At 38.5% G+C, this 19,846-nt stretch overlaps 1 protein-coding gene across 1 annotated transcript in view; it reads left to right on the top strand.

The window, feature by feature from the left end:
• Positions 1-19,846, top strand: part of LOC126184219 (protein phosphatase 1 regulatory subunit 21) — a 195,560-nt gene that overhangs the window by 174,788 nt on the left and 926 nt on the right. Inside the window, exons 13-15 of the mRNA XM_049926590.1 lie at positions 6,466-6,597; positions 9,499-9,645; positions 13,182-13,424. Coding sequence (XP_049782547.1) covers positions 6,466-6,597; positions 9,499-9,645; positions 13,182-13,424 — 522 coding nt within the window. The remainder of the gene's footprint in view (positions 1-6,465; positions 6,598-9,498; positions 9,646-13,181; positions 13,425-19,846) is intronic.

The raw sequence follows: 19,846 nt of genomic DNA, 5'->3' as shown, positions 1-19,846 counted from the left end.
TAATCACTGGCATTGGCAAGTTCATCCCCTCTTCCAGCTCCATTAACCTGTATTCGGATGCTGAAGTTCTGCAATACATTGTGCCTAAACAAAATGCAAATAGAAACTGCTGGGTTTTTAAGGTCAGTGGTACTTTCTGTCAAGCAGGGTAGGATCAGAATATTAATTTCCCAAAAGGTCTGGATTGTACATGAGCTTTAATCTATGCACAACATTTCACCTGAAGTTATTAATTAAGAAGATATGCAGGAAAGTGAAAACATGACATTCCTAAGCCCAATGTTAGGTTAAATCACGTCAGCCCTCCAAGTGGCTCAAGATTCTTTTTTGGGTATGTGCATGGTGAATATATATTCCCAAGTCCTTGTAGTATTCCTTCTTTCCTGTACTTCAATTCTGACCTCCTTATATTCTATTCCTTTGCTCACTCTATTTTTTTCCCACTTTCCTGATGAAAACCTGGCTTTCACCAAGGTCTTAGGCTGGCCGTGGTGGCCGAGCGGTTCTAGGCGCTTCAGGTCCGGAACCATGTGACTGCTACGGCCACAGGTTCGAATCCTGCCTTGGGCATGGATGTGTGTGATGTCCTTAGGTTAGTTAGCTTTAAGTAGTTCTAAGTTATAGGTGACTGATGACATCAGATGTTACGTCCCATAGTGCTCAGAGCCATTTGAACCATTAACCTAGGTCTTATCTTGCCGAAGTCTCATGACTTTAACATTATTTTCTATATTTCTTAACTTCTTTTCATCCCTGCCCAGGACTCTGGGCAACACTCACCTCACCAAGTGGTTGCTGTCATGGCTGAGTGGCTCCTGTGGAGAGAGGCCCCAGTCAGAATGGGTGAGAAGATTGCAGACTGTCTGTGAAGAAGTAACACAGGTTTCTCAGGCTGCCGTCACAAGGCCCCAGCAATCTCTTCAGATCAGAACTTGCGCTATGACACTTGACAGTACAATCATCAGTATTGCCATCATTAGCTATAATGTGGAGAACCATTCTCCCCAAAGTACCTAGTCTGTACTAGAATAGATGGCAAGGCCTTTTAATAAACAAACGTCAATTCGTTGTGGAACTTGTCAAAGATAAGACATTAAATTTATTCACAATTGTGAATAATGACAACCATCAGCTGTAGCAGTGCATGACGACAATGAAAATTTGTGCCAGACCGGAACTTGAACCTAGATTTTGCACTTATTGTGAGTGGTTGCCTTATCATTTGGCTATCCGTGCACAACTCTCTACAAGACCCAAACTTCCATATGTCGTCAACCATGTGTCTACGACCTGGACTTGTACATCCATTATGTATATTCCTATACAGGTCAGAAGCTGTACTTGAAAGTTGCTTGCCCAGTGTCTGCAGAGAAATAAGATATTGCGGTGGCTGTGTTATTCTGATTACAATGCAGAGTTCCTTTGGACATGCATGCATGTCCAAAAGAACAGCCACTGCAGTGACTACAGCCATTATGAAAGACATTAAATGTATTCAAAATTGCAAATAATGATCTGTATGGGAATATATATAATGGATGTGGGAGTCCAGGCCATGGCCTGTTCTCAGCCATTGACCTGTCTTTGCCCATCTTAGTCATCTAATTATAATGGTCTGTACATACGTCTTACGCACACCATTCTTAAACATAATTTTTCTGAGTATGGTATGTTTTGAAATTCTGTCAACATTACAGTGTGGACATTATTAGGACATTTCTTTTCTGCACATTTTTTCCTTCTGACATCGGAACAAATTTTAACACACTATTGGGTGTGAGTACCCCCTTTCCCCTAGTAGTAGGTCCTTTCCAGCAAAATATTGCCCAGTAAGTCTGCTTAGTCCAGGAACTGGAGAACAATTAACCTCTTGACATCCATTGCCTCATCATGCTGCAAAAGAATTCCCTGACTCATAACTGTACAAGAAACTGGGTGAGGGTGCAATTTTTTCTTTCATCCACTTTGTGTGTCTCCTTATACGACGCAAATGTTTTGTGATGCTCCTCAGAAGCAACTGAAAGAACCATTTTTCCACAGCTTGAACTACTTTCTCTTGAAAGATTAATAAGCAATCGTTTGGTTTATCCCCTTTTACTTTGTGAATAATAAAATTGAGGTTTTTCTGTAGTCAGTGGCCTCCTCACTACCAAACAGTTACCTCTGTTGCTGAATCTGTGAGGGACATTGGAAACCAGAGGCAGAGTAGATGTTCCCTTCTTGCAAAAATCATGTCCTTTTTTGATTCTCAGCTTTACAACCATGCATCGAGGAACATCTTTCCTGCTGGGCACACAAGTGCGTACTGCCTTTGTCTGTATAATAGCACTCCAAGTACATCGTATAACCTTTGTCGAAGTACCATAGTAGTTTTCTAGTAATAAATTCAAAAGTGCCATAATACTGGGCTCCTCTGCCCCTTTTGCAACATACACCCCCATCCTATGCATATATCCACTGAAAGCATTGCAGACAGCAAACAGCTTTGCCATATTTATGCGCGATTTACTTAACATGTAAATAGGAATAAGATTCATCCTTGAAAACCCCACAGTCCTTCATCAGCCATCCAGTATCCATAGTGAACAAGTGAAGAAGCAACATAATTCAAATGATAAAAAAATGGGCAAATTTTGAACAGCAGATCATGATTAACCTGGTTCTGAAGAAAATGTTTTTCCTTGTTGTTTAGATGCAAGGGACAAAATTACTTTGACTCAATCAAGGCTCATAACTGTTGCAGGAAAGGCATTATAAAGAATTGACACTTCACTGACTTCCAGTTTCTTCAAGATTCATGTGACCTATTACCACACAAAACGCATTCTAATTTTTTTCCCCCACACATTGTTGGCTTTTAACTTATTTTGTCTTCCATTGATCTGGCATACTGATTCATCTGTTTTGACTGTTCTTATTATTTAGTCAGGCATCAACAAATACCAGCTGTTTCTTGAAAAGGGTGCACGGAAGGAGGTTAAGTGAGCCAGTGAAGTTAAATGTAAATAAGCAAATTTCAACTTTGAAATCCCAGTAGACCCAGTTTCTAAAGTAAAACTTGTGGCTGAAATATCTAAACTACTCAAAATTAATATAGGTGTAATGCAAGATGGCAATATTCTTTTCAGCTCTTTACTTGAGACAATACAAGAATCTGGAATGAATTAAGAGTATATAAAGTCATCCATCATTTAAGTGAAAATGTTAAAATATATACTGTGTGTTATTTGCTGATGATTTTGCCATACTTTCGGAAAATATAAAAAAATGTGACAATGCGTATCACTCTTCTGGGATAGATAGCCCACAGAACAAGTCAAAAATAGCTTCAAACAACTAAATAAATGATTTGTATGAATGCGTGTTTTCTGTTCTTTCAGATATGCCAGAAAGAACAGACACCATGCATAATCCGCAGCTGGGAAACTCGTCGCCGATGCTTCCACATAATGTTCCAATGAAGCTGACATCAGTAATCCACCCCCCCCCCTTAATTTACATAAATTATGGCTCATACAAACTGTGCTCCAAATATTTCAACAAAACTGGGTTGCATAGGGATCGTTGGTTTTTATACCATTTTACAGTTTGAATATGAATCACCCCAAATTGAACTATTGAATTGGAAATTATTCTCCTCCAATAATCATTCTTGCATTTGTTCATCACACACACACACACACACACACACACACACACACACGAGAGAGAGAGAGAGAGAGAGAAAGAGAGAGAGAGAGAGAGAGAGAGAGAGAGAGAGAAAGAGAGAGAGAGAGAGAGAGAGAGAGAGAGAGAGAGAGAGCGGGGGGGGGGGGGGGGTAATTATTTTGAAGACGAAAGTAGTACAGTAGCTTAGCAATGGCCAGAACTGAAGAAAACAATTTGTTTGGAGAAAAATCTCAGAGACTGGCTGCTGCCTCTTCCAGGTCATTCTGTGCCCATGATAGTTACGATCCTGGGTTCCAGCAATGACGCCTACTCCATAAGAGTGATAAGATCAAAGAATATGGGCAATGAAACTGTGAATCCTTTCAGTACAACAAGCAACCAAGTACACTTGTTTGGTGTACTGGACTGAGCCCTCCCATGCTTTTTAAAGATACATGTGGCAAGAGATATGGTCATGTCTCATCATGGTACAGTATTCCAAATTCACATACACTGACAGAGAAAAAAAAAAAAATGCAGAACCATAAAGGAGTTATGTGACATAAACAAAGGTTCATTGGCGTCTTTCTAAATCTGAAAGATGATGTCTATTCAAATTTTTGCACTTCTTGCAGAAGAGTGGTGCCAGTACTGCCACTTTGAGGATGAAAATCAGGTTTGCTTTAAATACATGCAGTAACAGTCGTGAGTGTTAGTTACCTTTGAGATTGGACATTGTGAGTTGAGGTTAGTGAAGAATGCATTGAAGGTGACAGCCACCATTATCAACACTGATTTTGAACAAGGTCATGTAATAGCGCTATGAGAAGCTGGATGTTCCTTCTGCGATATTGCAGAAAGGCTTGGCAGGAATGTAGGCACTGTACATAATTGTTGGCAGTGGTGGTCATGAGAATGTACGGTCACAAGAAGACTGGGCTCTGGACAGCCACATGGTACTACTTAGAGGGAAGACCATCTTATTTGGGGCTCTGGCATATCATACTGCATCTGCAGCAGCATTTTGAATAGCAGTTGGCACCACAGTGATGCAACAAACAGTTAGAAATCAATTACTTCAAGGACAGCTCAGAGCCGGATGCCCTGTAGTGTGCAGTCCGCTGACCCAAAACCTCCGCCATTTGAAACTTTAGTGATGGCAAGCAAAAGTTAATTGGAGGGCAGGGTGGAAGTCCGTTGTGCTTTCTGATGAAAGCTGGTTCTACCTCAGTGACAATGGTGGCTGTGTATTGGTTCAGAAGGAGCCAGGTGAGTGCCTGCAACCAGCCTGTCAGTGGCGTAGACACATGGGACCTAGACCTTGAGTTATGGTCTTGGGTGAAACTTCATATGACAGCAGATTCATTGTCATGGTTATCCCACACACCATCACTGCAAATTTGTATGTCAGTCTGTTGATTCAACCTGTTTTGCTGTCATTCATGAACAGCATTCCAAAGGGTGTTTTCCAACAGAAATACTTGTCCACATATCGCTGTTGTAATCCAACATTCTCTACAGTGTTTTGAAATGTTGCCTTGGCCTATTCAATCACCAGAACTATCTCCAATTGATGGGACATCATCAGACGAAAACTCTAGTGTCATCCACAACCAGCATTAATTGTCCTGTTATTAACCAATCAAGTGCAACAGGCATGGAACTCCATCCCACAAACTGACATCCAGCACCTGTACAACACAATGTCTGCATGCTTCCATTCAAAATTTTGGTGGTTACACCAGTTACAAATGTACAAGCATTTCACATTTGCAGTGGCTTACCTTTTGCTTACATTAACCTGTGTATGTTGCAATGTTAATCACTTAAATATGTTCACTAGACAAATATATTCCCAAAATTGCATTACTCTACATTAATTTTTTTTATTTATTTGGTTGTGATTTTCTTTTCCACCAGTGCACTTAAAACAGCTGTCTTGCAGCCAGTATTTTTGAGACTCCATTGCTATACCTTGAAAATAATAGAGAAGATATTTTTATTCATATAGTAGTATATCAGGCCAGGTTTCCCATGGGTAGCATCCTACAGACAGGTAACATTGGCGTATCATAATAAATTGTGTACAAAAACCTTCTTTGTAGATCAGTCTGTCTATTAATGAAAATAGTATTAAACTCCCTACTGTAGTTTCTGAGATTAGCCGTGACATACAGAAAGGAAAAATGCAGTGGGGAACTTATTAACATGTATTATGATGAATAGATTCTGGTCAAGCTTTGCTGCCCTCTGGATTTATAGCGGCTGTATACTTTACTGCTTTTCCTGCCCGATACCACCACCTCTGTAGCTGACCAGCTCGTAAATACCACTATTGCCACAAGATGTCACTCCAAATGCCAATTAAATGTGGAAAGATAATGATACATATATTATGCATTCATAATTACCAAACTATGGAAAATCCAGGATGGAATGTAACAATATAATGAAAAGGGCAGTTGCTACTCACCATATAGCAGAGATGCGGAGTCACAGAAAGGCACAACAAGAAAACTGTCTGAAAGTTAGCTTTTGGCCAACAAGACCTTTTTTCAAAAATACACACACACACACACACACACACACACACACACACAAACTGCAGTCCTTTTTATAATATTTCTTCAGATTCATTTTGATGGCAGTAAGATTTCTAAATGTGTCACTAAATGAAAGTGATTTAATAATATGTGCAAGAATCCCAGAAAAACTATGATGAGTAGCTTTAATATCAATGTTCCTGTTATTATATTAACAGTGATTGCTATGAATGTAAACTACAACAAATACAATTAATTTTTTCCCTTTCCCCAGAAAATACGTGATCTTGAGGGACAGTTGCAGTCAATAAGTGGGAGTACAACTCCACGAAGTGAAGAAACATTGGAATTATCCTCTGACACGGCTGCATCTCATGGCCCTACTCCAGTAACCATTAACAACCTGGTAATGTGTTTCCAGTTTCTCCTGACATTGATGTGATAATTCTTGGGTGTTCATTTGGATCTCTGTGTCAAACATTCCCACTGGACACAGAGATCTGGCCATATGCCAGAAAATTTATTCTCTCTAGCAGATAATGTTTTACATTCTGTATTGTGCATGTATTAGTATTAAACAGAAAGAAAAACATTTTTCCTTATTTCATAAATAGTTTTGCTAGAAGTGAAAATTTTGTTTACTGTAGAATATAACTTAAATCTTCAGAAGAACAAGTAGCAGCGCGAGAAACCTTTGTCATTTGTGGGATCTTTGCAGTCAATAATCAGATGCAATTTACTTGTAATATTACATAAAAGTGACTGATAGTTTTCATGTTCCTCCTAAATAAACATACTTGTGCAAACCCATTCAATAATCCATGTGATCTCCCATAATTTCTTGGCAGTACTGATAATATCAATGTATTGGAGTTTAGAGGTCAGATAACAGTATCGTTTTACACAATATTTTGACAGCATTACTAGACGTTGTCTTCAGGTGTTTTGTACATAGATTCAGCTATTTTTTGTCTGCACTACAATAATTGGTGAACTAGGTAAGCACTATGTCACTTTTATAAACAGGAAATTCTTCCTGAGGCTGACATTGTCATATTGGAAGTTTGTCTCCGAGGCAGTCCTTGTATCAAACGTGATAAGATTTCCGACAATTGAGTACACTGATCTTGATCGTTTAATTTATTGTTCTTTCCCTGTGGCAAACTGATATGTGAGCAGCACTCTGAAACAGTTTAGGTGGAAGTTGTCAAGAATTTCAGTGTTAAATGCTGGTCAAAGAGCCAACTAAATTGGTATTACTAAACAATGCTTTACTGTCGAACTGGAAATGAACGTTATCTGGTATGTTAGATAATTAAACAAACAAGAACAGTGGCTTCAGTTTAAGTGGAGGTGGAATCTGGCACTCAATTTGCTCAAGATTTTGTTGAAAAATAGATCAGTCTGATACAAGGAATATATCAAAAGTCAGACTTGCAACAAAACAACACTGTCAGTGCTGGGAAACAGCTGATATTATAAAAGGCAATGTGCAGTTTTTCAAGTTAAAAGCTGGGTTAGACAGTGGACATTTGTTTGAGTTTTTTGGCACTTTTGCAGCTTGGTACCTGACTGAATTTCATCTGAGGACTGGACAGTGCAACTGTGCTTAAGTATGTGAAATGAGATTTTAAGACGTGCTCATTGAATGTTGAAGCACATCCTCCTTGGTGTTGGTGTACTCCAGACTTGTCAATTTGTCATCTGCTGCTTTCTGAGTGTGGCCTTAATTCATTTGATATGCTGTGTCAGCTTGACCAAATATTTTAAATAATTCTCACATGAGGTATAACATTGAGTGAATAAATTTTTGGTTCTGGAAACACATTTCACAGTTGCCATAGAGGACAATTAGAGAATGTTCATAGCAGCAGTACATTATTACGTGTGCAGTACAATATTCTGATGTCAAAACTACTTTAATAGTCAGTTTAAATCACACTAAATATACATGGTGTACATAAAGTATATTTATAACTACGCCAGATAATAACAACTGGTTTTCAGCATGTGACAAGATAACTCAAAAAGTTTTATTTTATCATTCCTGTATGTCAGTTGTGCATTCCTGCTGGTATGAAAAATGCCCAGTCGGTATTAAATGTTTCTCCATATATGCTCCTGGAACTCTGTGGTGAGATGTTCAAATGCATTGTGAATGTGTTTTAAGTGTTGTACGCCATTAACCTTGGTTCAGTATACCAAATCTGTTACAAAACCCATAGACGTGTCTAGTGGTTTGAGGTCAGATTAAAGTGCCACTAGTCATTGGAACCATCTTGTCCAGTCCACCTATCCGAAAAAATTTCATCCAAAAAGTGATGGACATTTAGAGACCAATGCAGTGTTGCAGCATCCAACTGGAATATGACATCAGTTTCCAGGCATTTCAATTGTGGGGCAGTGTACACTAGTAACATGTCCAGGAAAAGATCACTGTTAATGAAAATTCACTGAAAAATAATGGACCAGCGATTCAGTTATAAGTCTGCACCACATGTCGACCTTGGGACTGCCCTTTCAATCTCATGTGTAACTGAGGGGCTTCTCATCCCCCGATGAGAAACTTTATAACTGTTGATTCAGTTTGTCAGATACATAAAAAGTTGACTCATCGGAGAAACAAGGGTACGTAAATCTATGAATAAAAGTTAAGTAACAGGTTGAGATATGTAAGAGAATTTTAGGTGGAGCAGAGAGTAGAAAATAAGTAACCACAGAGGCAGCCATATGTGGAGGATGCGCAGTATAGACCAGAAGTATTGAGACCAAGTGCAGTTCCGAAACATAGAGTTAAGTGAGTTGGTGTTGTAGGAAAGCTATACCTTTGGCCATGGTTAATTGTAACTCCTCGTTGTATCTTGTCCTCTCTCCCAGAAGTGCAAGTTAGTCAAGCAGCCTTGCTGAAGAGCTTCTGTGTAGCCTGAAAGGTACATGAAAGTGAAAAATTGAAGTTTTGCCTGTCTATGAGGAGTACATAGATAGCAAATTTAACTGGTCATAAATGTTTGTTATGCGTGGCAGATTATTAGGGATTCTTCCCATTCCTTCCACGTATTGCACATAGGAAGAATTCTTAAGTGGCTCTGTTCATGCTGTAATTTTTAAAGATTCTTCTAAAGGAAAGTTTTTATAAGAAAGATTTAATTACTTCTGCCATTATTTCACTATTTCATCATTAGGACTTTGATTCTGTGGTAAAGAATAAGAAAGATTTTTTAAGAAAATTAAAGTTTTGTTTCTCATAAAATAGTTTCATTTTGATGTTTTATGTGCTCATTACTTTAATTTATTCTGTCTGTGACAGCTGGGACGTCTAGAGGCACCATTTTCACTGACAGCTGAAGCAGAAGCACGTGAAGCAGAAGTGAAGCAATATTTCACCCAACGTATCAATGAACTTGTTGCAGAAACCCAGGAAGCACGTTCTATGGGGGCTACATTTGCTTCTGAGGTAATTTACATTGTGTAGCCAGAAGAAATTTCTTTAGAATATTCCATGATAAAAACTAAAAAGCTTTTGCAGCATTTACTCAGATTCAGGAAGATCTGGCCTTGTCCAGTTTGGCCACTCAAAGATAGTTTATGGAAACATTAGCGATTATGAAGAAAATAAATGTTGATTGCATTGGTTAACCGAAATGCGGTTTTGCATTGGTCAAGGCACTGGAATCTCTTTTGTGGTACAATACTTCATCATTTTGTATGATCCTCTTCTGCTTAATGATTCCACTTGTGCATCATTCTCATAGCTGCAAGCTGAAAATCAGAGAATAGTAAATCCGTTTTTCTTTAAGTTTGATTGTTCTGTCACGTAACTTGCATGTTGATATGGTGCCCTGTAATGTCAATGGCACATACTAGATTTTACATTTAAAGTCATTTTCCTGCCTTTTTTTTTTTTTTTTTTTTTTTTTTTTTTTTTTTTTTTTTTTTTTTTTTTTTGTATGATGGGTAAATTTCCAGCTCTGCAATGTATGTAGTATAAGGAACACCTCATGCAACTGCTCTTACAAGGCATGTCACAGCCTTATATTATTCAGTGTCGTTACAACAACCCACAATGCTTGAAAACGACAACATGTCGAAATTGCAATCACAGTAAAGATTGTTTTAACAGGCAAAAGTAGAATGATTTTATTTAAAAGCTAGATAGATAGTGCTGTCAAAAAAGGTTATTATGCATATTCATATGCATCTTTAAATGGTTACATTTTTGGCTTATGTCACAGAACATCTGCTCCACATAAATATGGAAACAATAGTTCTATGTTATTTCTTTTTGTAAATAATCTAAACACAGTTTGAATACTATTCATAAACACAAATTTTATTGTTTTCAATTGAATAAAGTTGCATTTTCTCTTCCATTGAATAAGCAAATGATTTGCATTTGATCCAAACTTTGTATTTAGAAAAACAATACATCTGTTTACAGTGGCACTTAATATGACACAGTGTACATAATGTTTTTTGGAAATAAGTTAAAATTTTGAATTTCATCCTTCTCTGTATGTTGATACTGTTGTCCCACACAGATTTAAACATCAAATTGGCATGAACCAGAATACTTTTAAGCTTCCAGTAACATTCAATCATGTTAGGGTCTTCCTTTAATGATTCTTTGTGTTAAGTAGTGGGAAACTTGGTTCTGACTGAAATGGACAAATGCTTAGTTTTATTTTGTTTGACACAGAGCTTGATTTTTAATTATTTTGCATACTTAGTGTGCAAAATAACACTACAGACTCAACAATATGCAGTACATGTACTTTTTAACACAGCGATTTCCCTTTTCAACAAGCTCCAAATCCAAAATATCTCTATATTTGAAAACATTTTACACTTACAAGGGAATCATGCATCCAGTGGGTTACTGATTTTGCTCATCTTCTGCATGTACATGTAACAAATACTGCTCTAGTTTGATGTGCACTTCTCAAGAATTCTTCAAAATTTAAAGAGTTTCTAGAATTCTGTACGACAGAACCAATCCTCAAGCACCTGCATCCACTGAATTTGTGATATGTTTCAATAAATAGATGTTCATATCTTGATTCTTTTATTGTATAGCACCATGGATGTAGCATTATGATTGTTGTTGTTCTTTTATGAAAAAAACATGACTCAAACGCAGTACAGGCACACTTATAATCTGGCACCTTTGCCCATTCTGCTAACACCATTACTCTTACATGCTATTCAACAGATGTAAAACTTTGAAACTCAATTAAAATTTTTTTTTGAAAAGCACATTGTGCTAGAGCAGCATTTGCTACATCAAAGTATGTAGTACAAAGCACAAAGTGAAAAGGACAGATTGCTATGCACCTCATAGTTAACTGTAGGCAGCCACAATGAAAATACTGCTATACATTGCTGCCTGTGGGAGTGTGCAAGGGTGTAGTGAGAACAGGATAATTTGGTGTTATGTGCTTCGTAGGGAGGGGGGAGAAGAGGGAAGAAAAGTGGAGAAGGAAAAGGACTATGCAGGAGGATGACAGGACTAGCAGAGGCTGAGGCCAGGGCGGTTATGGGAATGAAGAGTTGCAGGAAAAGTTCCCATCTGTTCAATTCAGAAAAGCTATTGTTGATGGGAGGAAAATCCAGATGGCACAGATTGTGGAGCATTTAATCATTTGTTAAAGTCTAACACATCTTGTTGGAAGACATGCTCAGCAATGGTTGGTACATACTCTCCTGGTCAGCAGTGGCTATTCATGTGAGCAGCAGCTTGTTAGTTATCATGCCCACATAGAATGTGGCACAGTAATTTCTGCTGAGTTGGTATATCACAAGGCTGCTTTGACAGGTGGCCCTGTGTTTGACTGGCTAGGAGATGCCTATGACAGCACTGGAGTAGGTGGTAGTGGGAGGACGTGTGGGACATGTCTTGCATCTAGGTCTATTGCAAGGATAAGAGTCATGGGGCAATGGTTGAGAGCAGAGTTGGAATAGGGACAGATGAGTATATTATGGGAGTTGGGCAGGTAGCAGAATTCTGCTGTGGAAGGAGTGGGGTTATTTCTCATTTCAGGGCATGACAAGAGGTAGTTGAAACCCTGGTGGAGAATATGATTCAGTTGCTACTGTCCTGGAGGGTAGTGTGTCAAGAGAGGGGTGTTCATTTGTGGTTCGAGAGTGGATATTGGGAGGTAGTAGGTAACTGGAAGGGGTGACAGCTGTTGAATTGGGGGTAGTGTTGGTATGTTTGATGTAGACGGAGGTATTGATGTAGCCAACCTTGTGATGGATGTCAACGCCAAGGAAAGTGGCTTATTGAGATGAGGGGGACAAGATGAGAGGTGCAAGGGGGAGGTGTTGAGCTTCTGTAAGAATATGGATAGGGTGCCCTCACCATTGGTCCTGATACTGGGATACAAGGGAAGACAACATTAAAAAGCTTTCATTTAACAGAATTACACAATTAAGTAGATTCATAAAATTAAAGAAAAAACACATTAAATGAGATTCACCAAATCTATTCAGAGACTGACAGTAATAACATTGGGTTAATTTCAAACAGCAGTAGCCTTACTGTCTTCATACAAGGCATTACATTTGCTAAGTTGATTTCCTTACCACTACAAATACTTTATGTATTTTGTTTCTCTTGTAGCCCCTTTTTTTCCCTTCCTCTCCTGTTTTGAAAGTGTAACAATGTTTCTTGGGCAGTGATGTACTGCAATTTTACTCTCACTAACAAGTGCGATAAATAGATTGAAGATGATAACAGTGAAAACTTCGCATTTTTTTTTTTTTTTTTTTTTTAATTGATGCAATTTTACAATGCCATTACTGAGCAATAAATATGTGCATAGATTGGTAATGTTAATTAAACGTACAATTTATATAGTTTTAGTAGGATCTTCCGTATAGCTACAAGCCATACATTCATGTTACTTTCTCTATTTTTCTGTGGTGGTGATGAATATTTTATCTTCGCTGTAGATAACAGAAGAAAGTTTAATGTTTTCATATTATTCACAGTGTCGTGCTCTCCAACGACGTTTGGAGCACTGTGTCACAGGACGCAAGGAGGCAGAGGCTGCCCTTCAGGAAAGTCAGGAATCACTTGCAAGATTACAAGAGGAGTTGCATACAACTACAAGAAATTATGAAATGCAGCTAAGCATAATGTCTGAGCATCTTGCCAACATGAATGAGTGCCTTGCCGTACAACGAGATGAAATTGATCAACTCAAATTCCAACTAGGACAGCAAAGTGCAAAGGTGATAAATTTTAAATAGTTATCCACCAACCAATGTTTTTGCATGGTGTCAAGTCACTTATAGGCCCAGATGTTGTTAACATCTTTGTTGTTTTTGTGTGTGGGTAGTTTTAAAAGAAAAGTCTCTGCTATCAATGTTTAATGCTGCTGTCTTCCTAAATGACTAAAAATGTATGTGTTTGAAAACTGAAACCGAAACAAGAGAAAACAATTGTGTCTTGTGCATAACATAATAAGAAATTTGTCCTGTCATCAATCTACATCTACATCCCTAGTATGCAAACCACTTGAGTTTCTTAGCAGAGGGTAGTTCTGACAGCATTAGGGCTTCCCCTCATTCCATTTGTATATTGACTGTGGGAAGAATGACTGCTTAAATGCCTCTGTTCATGCTGGTATTAGTGTAATCTTGTCTCCACATTTACTGTGAGGGCAAGATGTAGGACACTGTAATATATGTGTATATTAAGGTGCCCATTCATCCCATACTTTTTTTTTCTTCTCCCCAAAATGTTCCATTGTCTCAAAAGTTTTCTTGGGGGACACTCAGATGTTCCACTCTTTTTATGATTCCACTTGGCTGAAGTATTTTACGCTACTGGACTTTTGGTTTGCGATGTACTGTGTATTGCGCAAGTATACATGCTAGGAAGCACCATTTGTACAACTTACTCTGCAATCTTTGTTTGTTTACTGTTTATATTTTAACTGTTTGTAGTATCTATTCATGTTCATTTTTCATTATATCAAAATGAAAATGTAATTTTAACAGAAACATAAAAAGCGAGTTTACTTTTATCACTGACAGTGGAGAAATTTTAAAATGCACATTATGCAAATCAAACTTTGCACTTGGACATGGTGGAAGGTCTGACATTTTGAATCATGCTAAGACAAAGAAACATTACATGTGACTGTCCAAAGTAACACTTCTTGACAAAATATATAAAAGTGAAAAGTATGGTGACAGTGCAGCACAGTAATTGTAAAAAGTCATTTGGGATCATCTGAGTGCATGATGCCAAGATAAACTTTTGTGTTAACAAAATTTTGCCAATACAATTTGTGTCCAGTTTTATCCTTACTTTCCCAGGTTTCTCTAAAGTTTTGAGAATGTCTTGTTTTAATGAAAATGGAATTGACACCCTAGTGTAGGATCCTCATGTAATACTAGTTAATCAGACTTTGTATGAAAGCTTTTATGGGGATAGATGGTGTGTCTTCAAGTATTTACCAATTGAGATTATTTTTTCAAAACTTTCTTGATGCTCTACTGCCAGTTAGAAAAACTTGTGACTATTCATGTGTCCCTTTTTTGTACACTTTCTGTATCTCTATGAATCATACTTGTTGTGGGTCCCAAGCACTTGAACAATATTAGTAGATGGGGTGTAATCAGTACGTAGTAAGACTGTCACCATTAAATCTCAGTAACAAGGAAATTGTTACAAAATATACAATTCATACTCAAGGAAACCATGCACCAGAAGGAACCAGCAGCATCATGTCACACTTCTGTTGCACATTTCCCCACAAAAAAGGGCAGTACTGCATGGAAGCTCTCTAAAAATAGTAATTAAATTATTTGCAAGGATATTTTTCTTGTACACTACAGATAAAAAGTAAGAGACAATAATGGTGGTTTAACCATGTACTTTGATCAGGGATGCATGTTCAAAAACTTGTGGCAAAATGTCTGTGCGGAAACTGGCAAAAGTCAGTTTTTCAATAAAATATTGTCTAATTATAAAGTCACTGAGTTGTCCCAAACACCCAGTAACACACAGCGCATTAATTATGTGCACATATGATCTGTAAGAAATAGCTGCTGTCTCTAAAAAAATGAAGATCCATTCTGGGGGTCTGTAATCCAAAGCAATTTTCTTTTCCAGTAACTTCTTGATAACAGATTTTTACAAATTTTTTTCATTTGTCATGATGTGAACTGCTGATTAGGATTCATTTCAGCTTGCTGTTTGACATTGCTACCATAGTCCCCATACACAAAAAAAAAATTTTTTTTGGCAATGCACTGTCACAACTGCAAAAGACAACTAGAATCATCAGGGAACAGTAATGAGAAAACTACTACTCCATTTTATGTGAAAATTTCATTGCAGACATTACAAATCATTCTATCATTGAATTCCTCTTTCTGAGGTGTTTCAGATGCAATTAATTCCTCCTGTTGATCTAAAAAAATCTCTAAACATTTTGAGCAGAAATGAATTTTGCTGCATGCACTTCACATATGTGAATCACTATGTAGTGTTGTTGCTAGTAATGCATTTTAGGGAGCATGGCACATTTTTTGTATTTCAGATGTGACACAGTTGTACAGCTGCTTTTATTTCACGTTTATTATATAGAACCAATCAAGTTTAGATAGTCTTCAGAAACAAATAGGACATATTGGGCTCACTAAATAAAATTGTAATGTTGTATATACAAATCTGCATACCACATCAAACACACCAGGACTCTGTGATAGTTCGCCCGCTTTTTGTTCTTCTTTGTCCTTGGTTGCTACACTAGCTGAAAAACGGGGTGTGGAAGCCAAGCATGGACTACTTAAAATGCTGTAGCCAACAGGTGCACATTTGCATTCCACAGTTGTGTGGTTTTTTTTTTTTTCCCCCCCCCACAACCCTCCAATATTTCACAGTTATATGGCCAGTGCACTATTATTTAACTTTCGTTTTTTAACACACGGCCTAATTGTGTTACACTTATTTCACAGTTAATTTGATGCATTGTTGTTGTTCTAACCAACACAGCTTCTTGCTGGAAATCGGCCGTGGACCGACTGTCTCATGACCAAAAACTGGCCCTTATATATCCTCACAACAACAGGTGCTGAAACTACACATTGTTCGAAGTCTAATTTACAGAAATTACAATTAAAACTTAACTCATTAAATTAACTTCCTTCTTTGTAATAGTTTCTTCTACTACAGGGGTTAAATATAATTATTTGTTTAAATCATGAAATTAACATAGTTATGCAAACAATACTTTCGACAAAACTGTTAATTATTTTGGAATTAATCAAGGGCTGGCTTAGCTAACATGTTTTCGAATAGAACCAAATACCTACTTTAAAAACACTATTAGTTGTTCCTCAAAATGTTTATAAATCAACAATAGACTTTAAGTTACTGATTTCGACCTATAATGAAAGATAGTCGAAATAAAATAGAAAATCAATTACATACACAAAACTAATCACAAAATTGGATCTAGTGTTATATTCTTTTAAACTGAGTGTCAGCTTTTCTCTTTTATGAAAATGCATTTTGTATTCAACTATGTTAATGGTAATTAATTCAAAAATGAAAAAAATGAATGTTACGGAGACAGATGGCAAAACAAGAGGGGAAATAAAAATATCCCTGCTTGCTTCATCACAACTCAAAGTTCAAACTTTGCCTTACTTAGATGGCCAATGATCTTACTGACTGAGGTACCCATCATCAAGATTCAGCTTTTTCTTTGTAACTGAAAAGATGTGTGTATGGTATTTTTAAAGATTTTTTATAAATAAAGAGTGCTACTGTAAGATCATTTTGTGGTCCAAAAACGTGTGATCTATCATTTGTTGTATATACCATGCATCCAGCACCTTACGTAGAACATCTGATGCTTTAAAAGATTGTGTAAGGAAATATAAAGCACACAACAGCTCGAATTTCTTCTTGATCACTATCAGTACAAAAAATGGTGGATTCCATAAAAGTAACTTTCTTGTAGTTCCCAGACTGGTTCATCCCATTAAATTTGAGGTGTAACACCTACCCAGATTACCTCATGGCAGAAAAATGAAGATGGTTTTCAGTACTCAAACACCCCATTCACTGTCAAATGTCAACCAATGACCAATGTCGATCTCACCCTCTCTGTAAGCAGATGACTTCTGCATTTCGTACTGCTCCATTACTGGTGTGGCTGAGTGGTACCAACAGGGAGCCATTCACAAGGCAAAGTCATGGGATCTAGCCCACGGCTTCCAGTTTTCAACCGCGAAGTGACGTGTCATGCATTTCTGTCAGCATCGCACTGTTCATCCAGTACCAGAACTTTACCTTAATGATGATCCACACACTGTAGTGGAGACATATCGATTCTTAGGACTGGTTTTCGATGCCTGATTGACTTGGCTACCTCACCTTTGTCAGCTTAAGCGGAAGTGCTGGCAGCACCTCAATGCTCTCCGCTGCCTGAGCAACACCAACTGGTGTGCAGATCGCTCTATGCTGCTGCAGCTCTACAGAGCCCTTGTTCAATCCCGACTTGACTATGGGAGTCTCGTTTATGGTTCGGCGGCACCCTCAGTGTTGTGTTTACTCGACCCACTGCACCGCTGTGGCAATCGCCTAGCGACAGGAGCTTTTAGAACCAGTCTGGTGACCAGCGTCCTCGTGGAGGCCAGAGTCCCTCCATTGAAGGTTAGGCGTGCACAACTGCTCACCAGTTACGTTGCACACGTGTGTAGTTCTCCTGCCCATCCAAATTACTGTCTCCTTTTCCCAACCGTGGCGGTTCATCTTCCGCATTGGCGGTCCAGGTCAGGGCTTATGATTGTGGTTCACGTCCAGTCCCTTCTCTCTGAACTGAAGTCCTTGCCTTTACCACCTATACAGGCTTCGCCTGGACTTTTCACATAGCCCTAAGCATTCTGTAAACCCTGCGACTCCCTGCTGTCACTTCCTCTCGATTCTCGACGTGTACTGTGGCCATAAAGTGGTTTACTCCAATGGCTCGATGGCTGATGGTCATGTTGGCTTTGCCTATGTTCGTGGAGGACATATAGAAAAAGCACTCCTTTCCAGATGGCTGCAATGTTTTCACTGCAGAGCTGGCGGCCATATCTCGTGCTCTTGAGCACATCCGCCCAGGCCCAGGCAAGTCATTTCTCCTGTGTACTGACTCCTACAAGCTATCGACGAGCGCTACCCTCGTCATCCTTTGGTAGCTACCATCCAGGAGTCCATTTACACCTTGGAACGGTTCCGTCGTTTAGTGGTGTTTGTGTGGACCCCAGGACACGTCAGAATCCCAGGCAACAAACTTGCCGACAGGCTATGCGGAAACTGTTTCTAGAGATGGGCATCTCCAAACTGACCTGTGTTCTGTCTTACGCTGCAGGGTTTTTCAACTTTGGGAGACAGGATGGCATAACAGTATGCACAACAAACTGCATGTCATTAAGGAGACTACGAATGTGTGGAAGTCTTCCATGGGTCCTCACAGGGAATCAGTTGTCCTCTGCCAGCTCCATATTGGTCATACGTGGCTAACACATTGGTTACTTCCTCCATTGCGAGGACCCACCTCAGTGTTGCTGTTGCTCACAAATGACGGTTGTCCACCTCTTGCTGGACTGCCCACTTAGCCCCTCTGCAATGATCTTTTAACATTCCCAGCACCCTACCTTCGATGTTGGGCAACAATGCCTCAATAGCAGCTTTAGTTTTAAGTTTTATTCGTGAGGATGGGTATTATCATTTGATCTAAGTTTCGGTGCATGTCATTTGTTCCTCTGTTTCCTCTGCCCTAATGCTTTTAAGGTGGAGGTTTTAATGTGTTGCAGAGTGACTGGCTTCTCCTTTTTATTCTTATGGTCAGTCAGCCATGGTAATCTGCTCTTGTTTTGATCTCTTCTACATGTTTCTTGTCTCTCTCTTGTCCATTTTATTGTGTTGCCCTTGTGTCATTCTTGTGGTTTTCTCCTTTCTTCCAGCTGTGTTTTGTATGTCTCGATTATTTTACTCCCACCCTTGTGGATTATTTTAATCGGAATGAGGGACCGATGACCTAGAGACCTAGAAGTTTGGTTCCCCCCACCCCCCTTTGTTTTAAACCAACCAGTCAGTCTTGAACAATGTAACACTTCATCTTTGTACATTATGTTGAAGGCCTAAGAGTTTGTTAATATACTATTTACGAGTATCCTTTCACTGATACCAACATGCTCTTTGCTATCAGTGCTGAGGTGGCTCTTGTTATGGCTGTGCTGCAAGACAGCATTCTGACCGATATGAAATACTTACCCAATGTTATGAAAAGTGGAAAAAATTGATTTTTGCACATATTAGTCTGATATCTTCACTCGATAAAGAACTAAATTTCTTTTCATTTTCCACCGTACATACTACACTGCATCAAATTAAGTAAAACATTGAACAAAATTTTGAACAGTTTGCAGAGTTATAAACATGCTGCGTAAATTTTGCATATAGTTCATTTTAGCTCATAAATTACAGGGGAAGATATCAAAGTTTTATTTAAAATTGAGAACAGAATGCTCTCTTATCGTTCTCAATTATTGGTTAAAAAACCACCTTATTCACCGAGATGTTTAAGTAACTCATCGGCAGCAGTGAGGTCTGCCCAGAATGCATTGAGGCATCTGTAACAATGTAG

Source organism: Schistocerca cancellata, chromosome 1, assembly GCF_023864275.1.
Source record: "Schistocerca cancellata isolate TAMUIC-IGC-003103 chromosome 1, iqSchCanc2.1, whole genome shotgun sequence".
In the NCBI taxonomy this organism is placed as follows: domain Eukaryota; kingdom Metazoa; phylum Arthropoda; class Insecta; order Orthoptera; family Acrididae; genus Schistocerca; species Schistocerca cancellata.
Note: the sequence above shows the minus strand (reverse complement) of the source record. Positions and strands in the feature narration are given on the sequence as shown.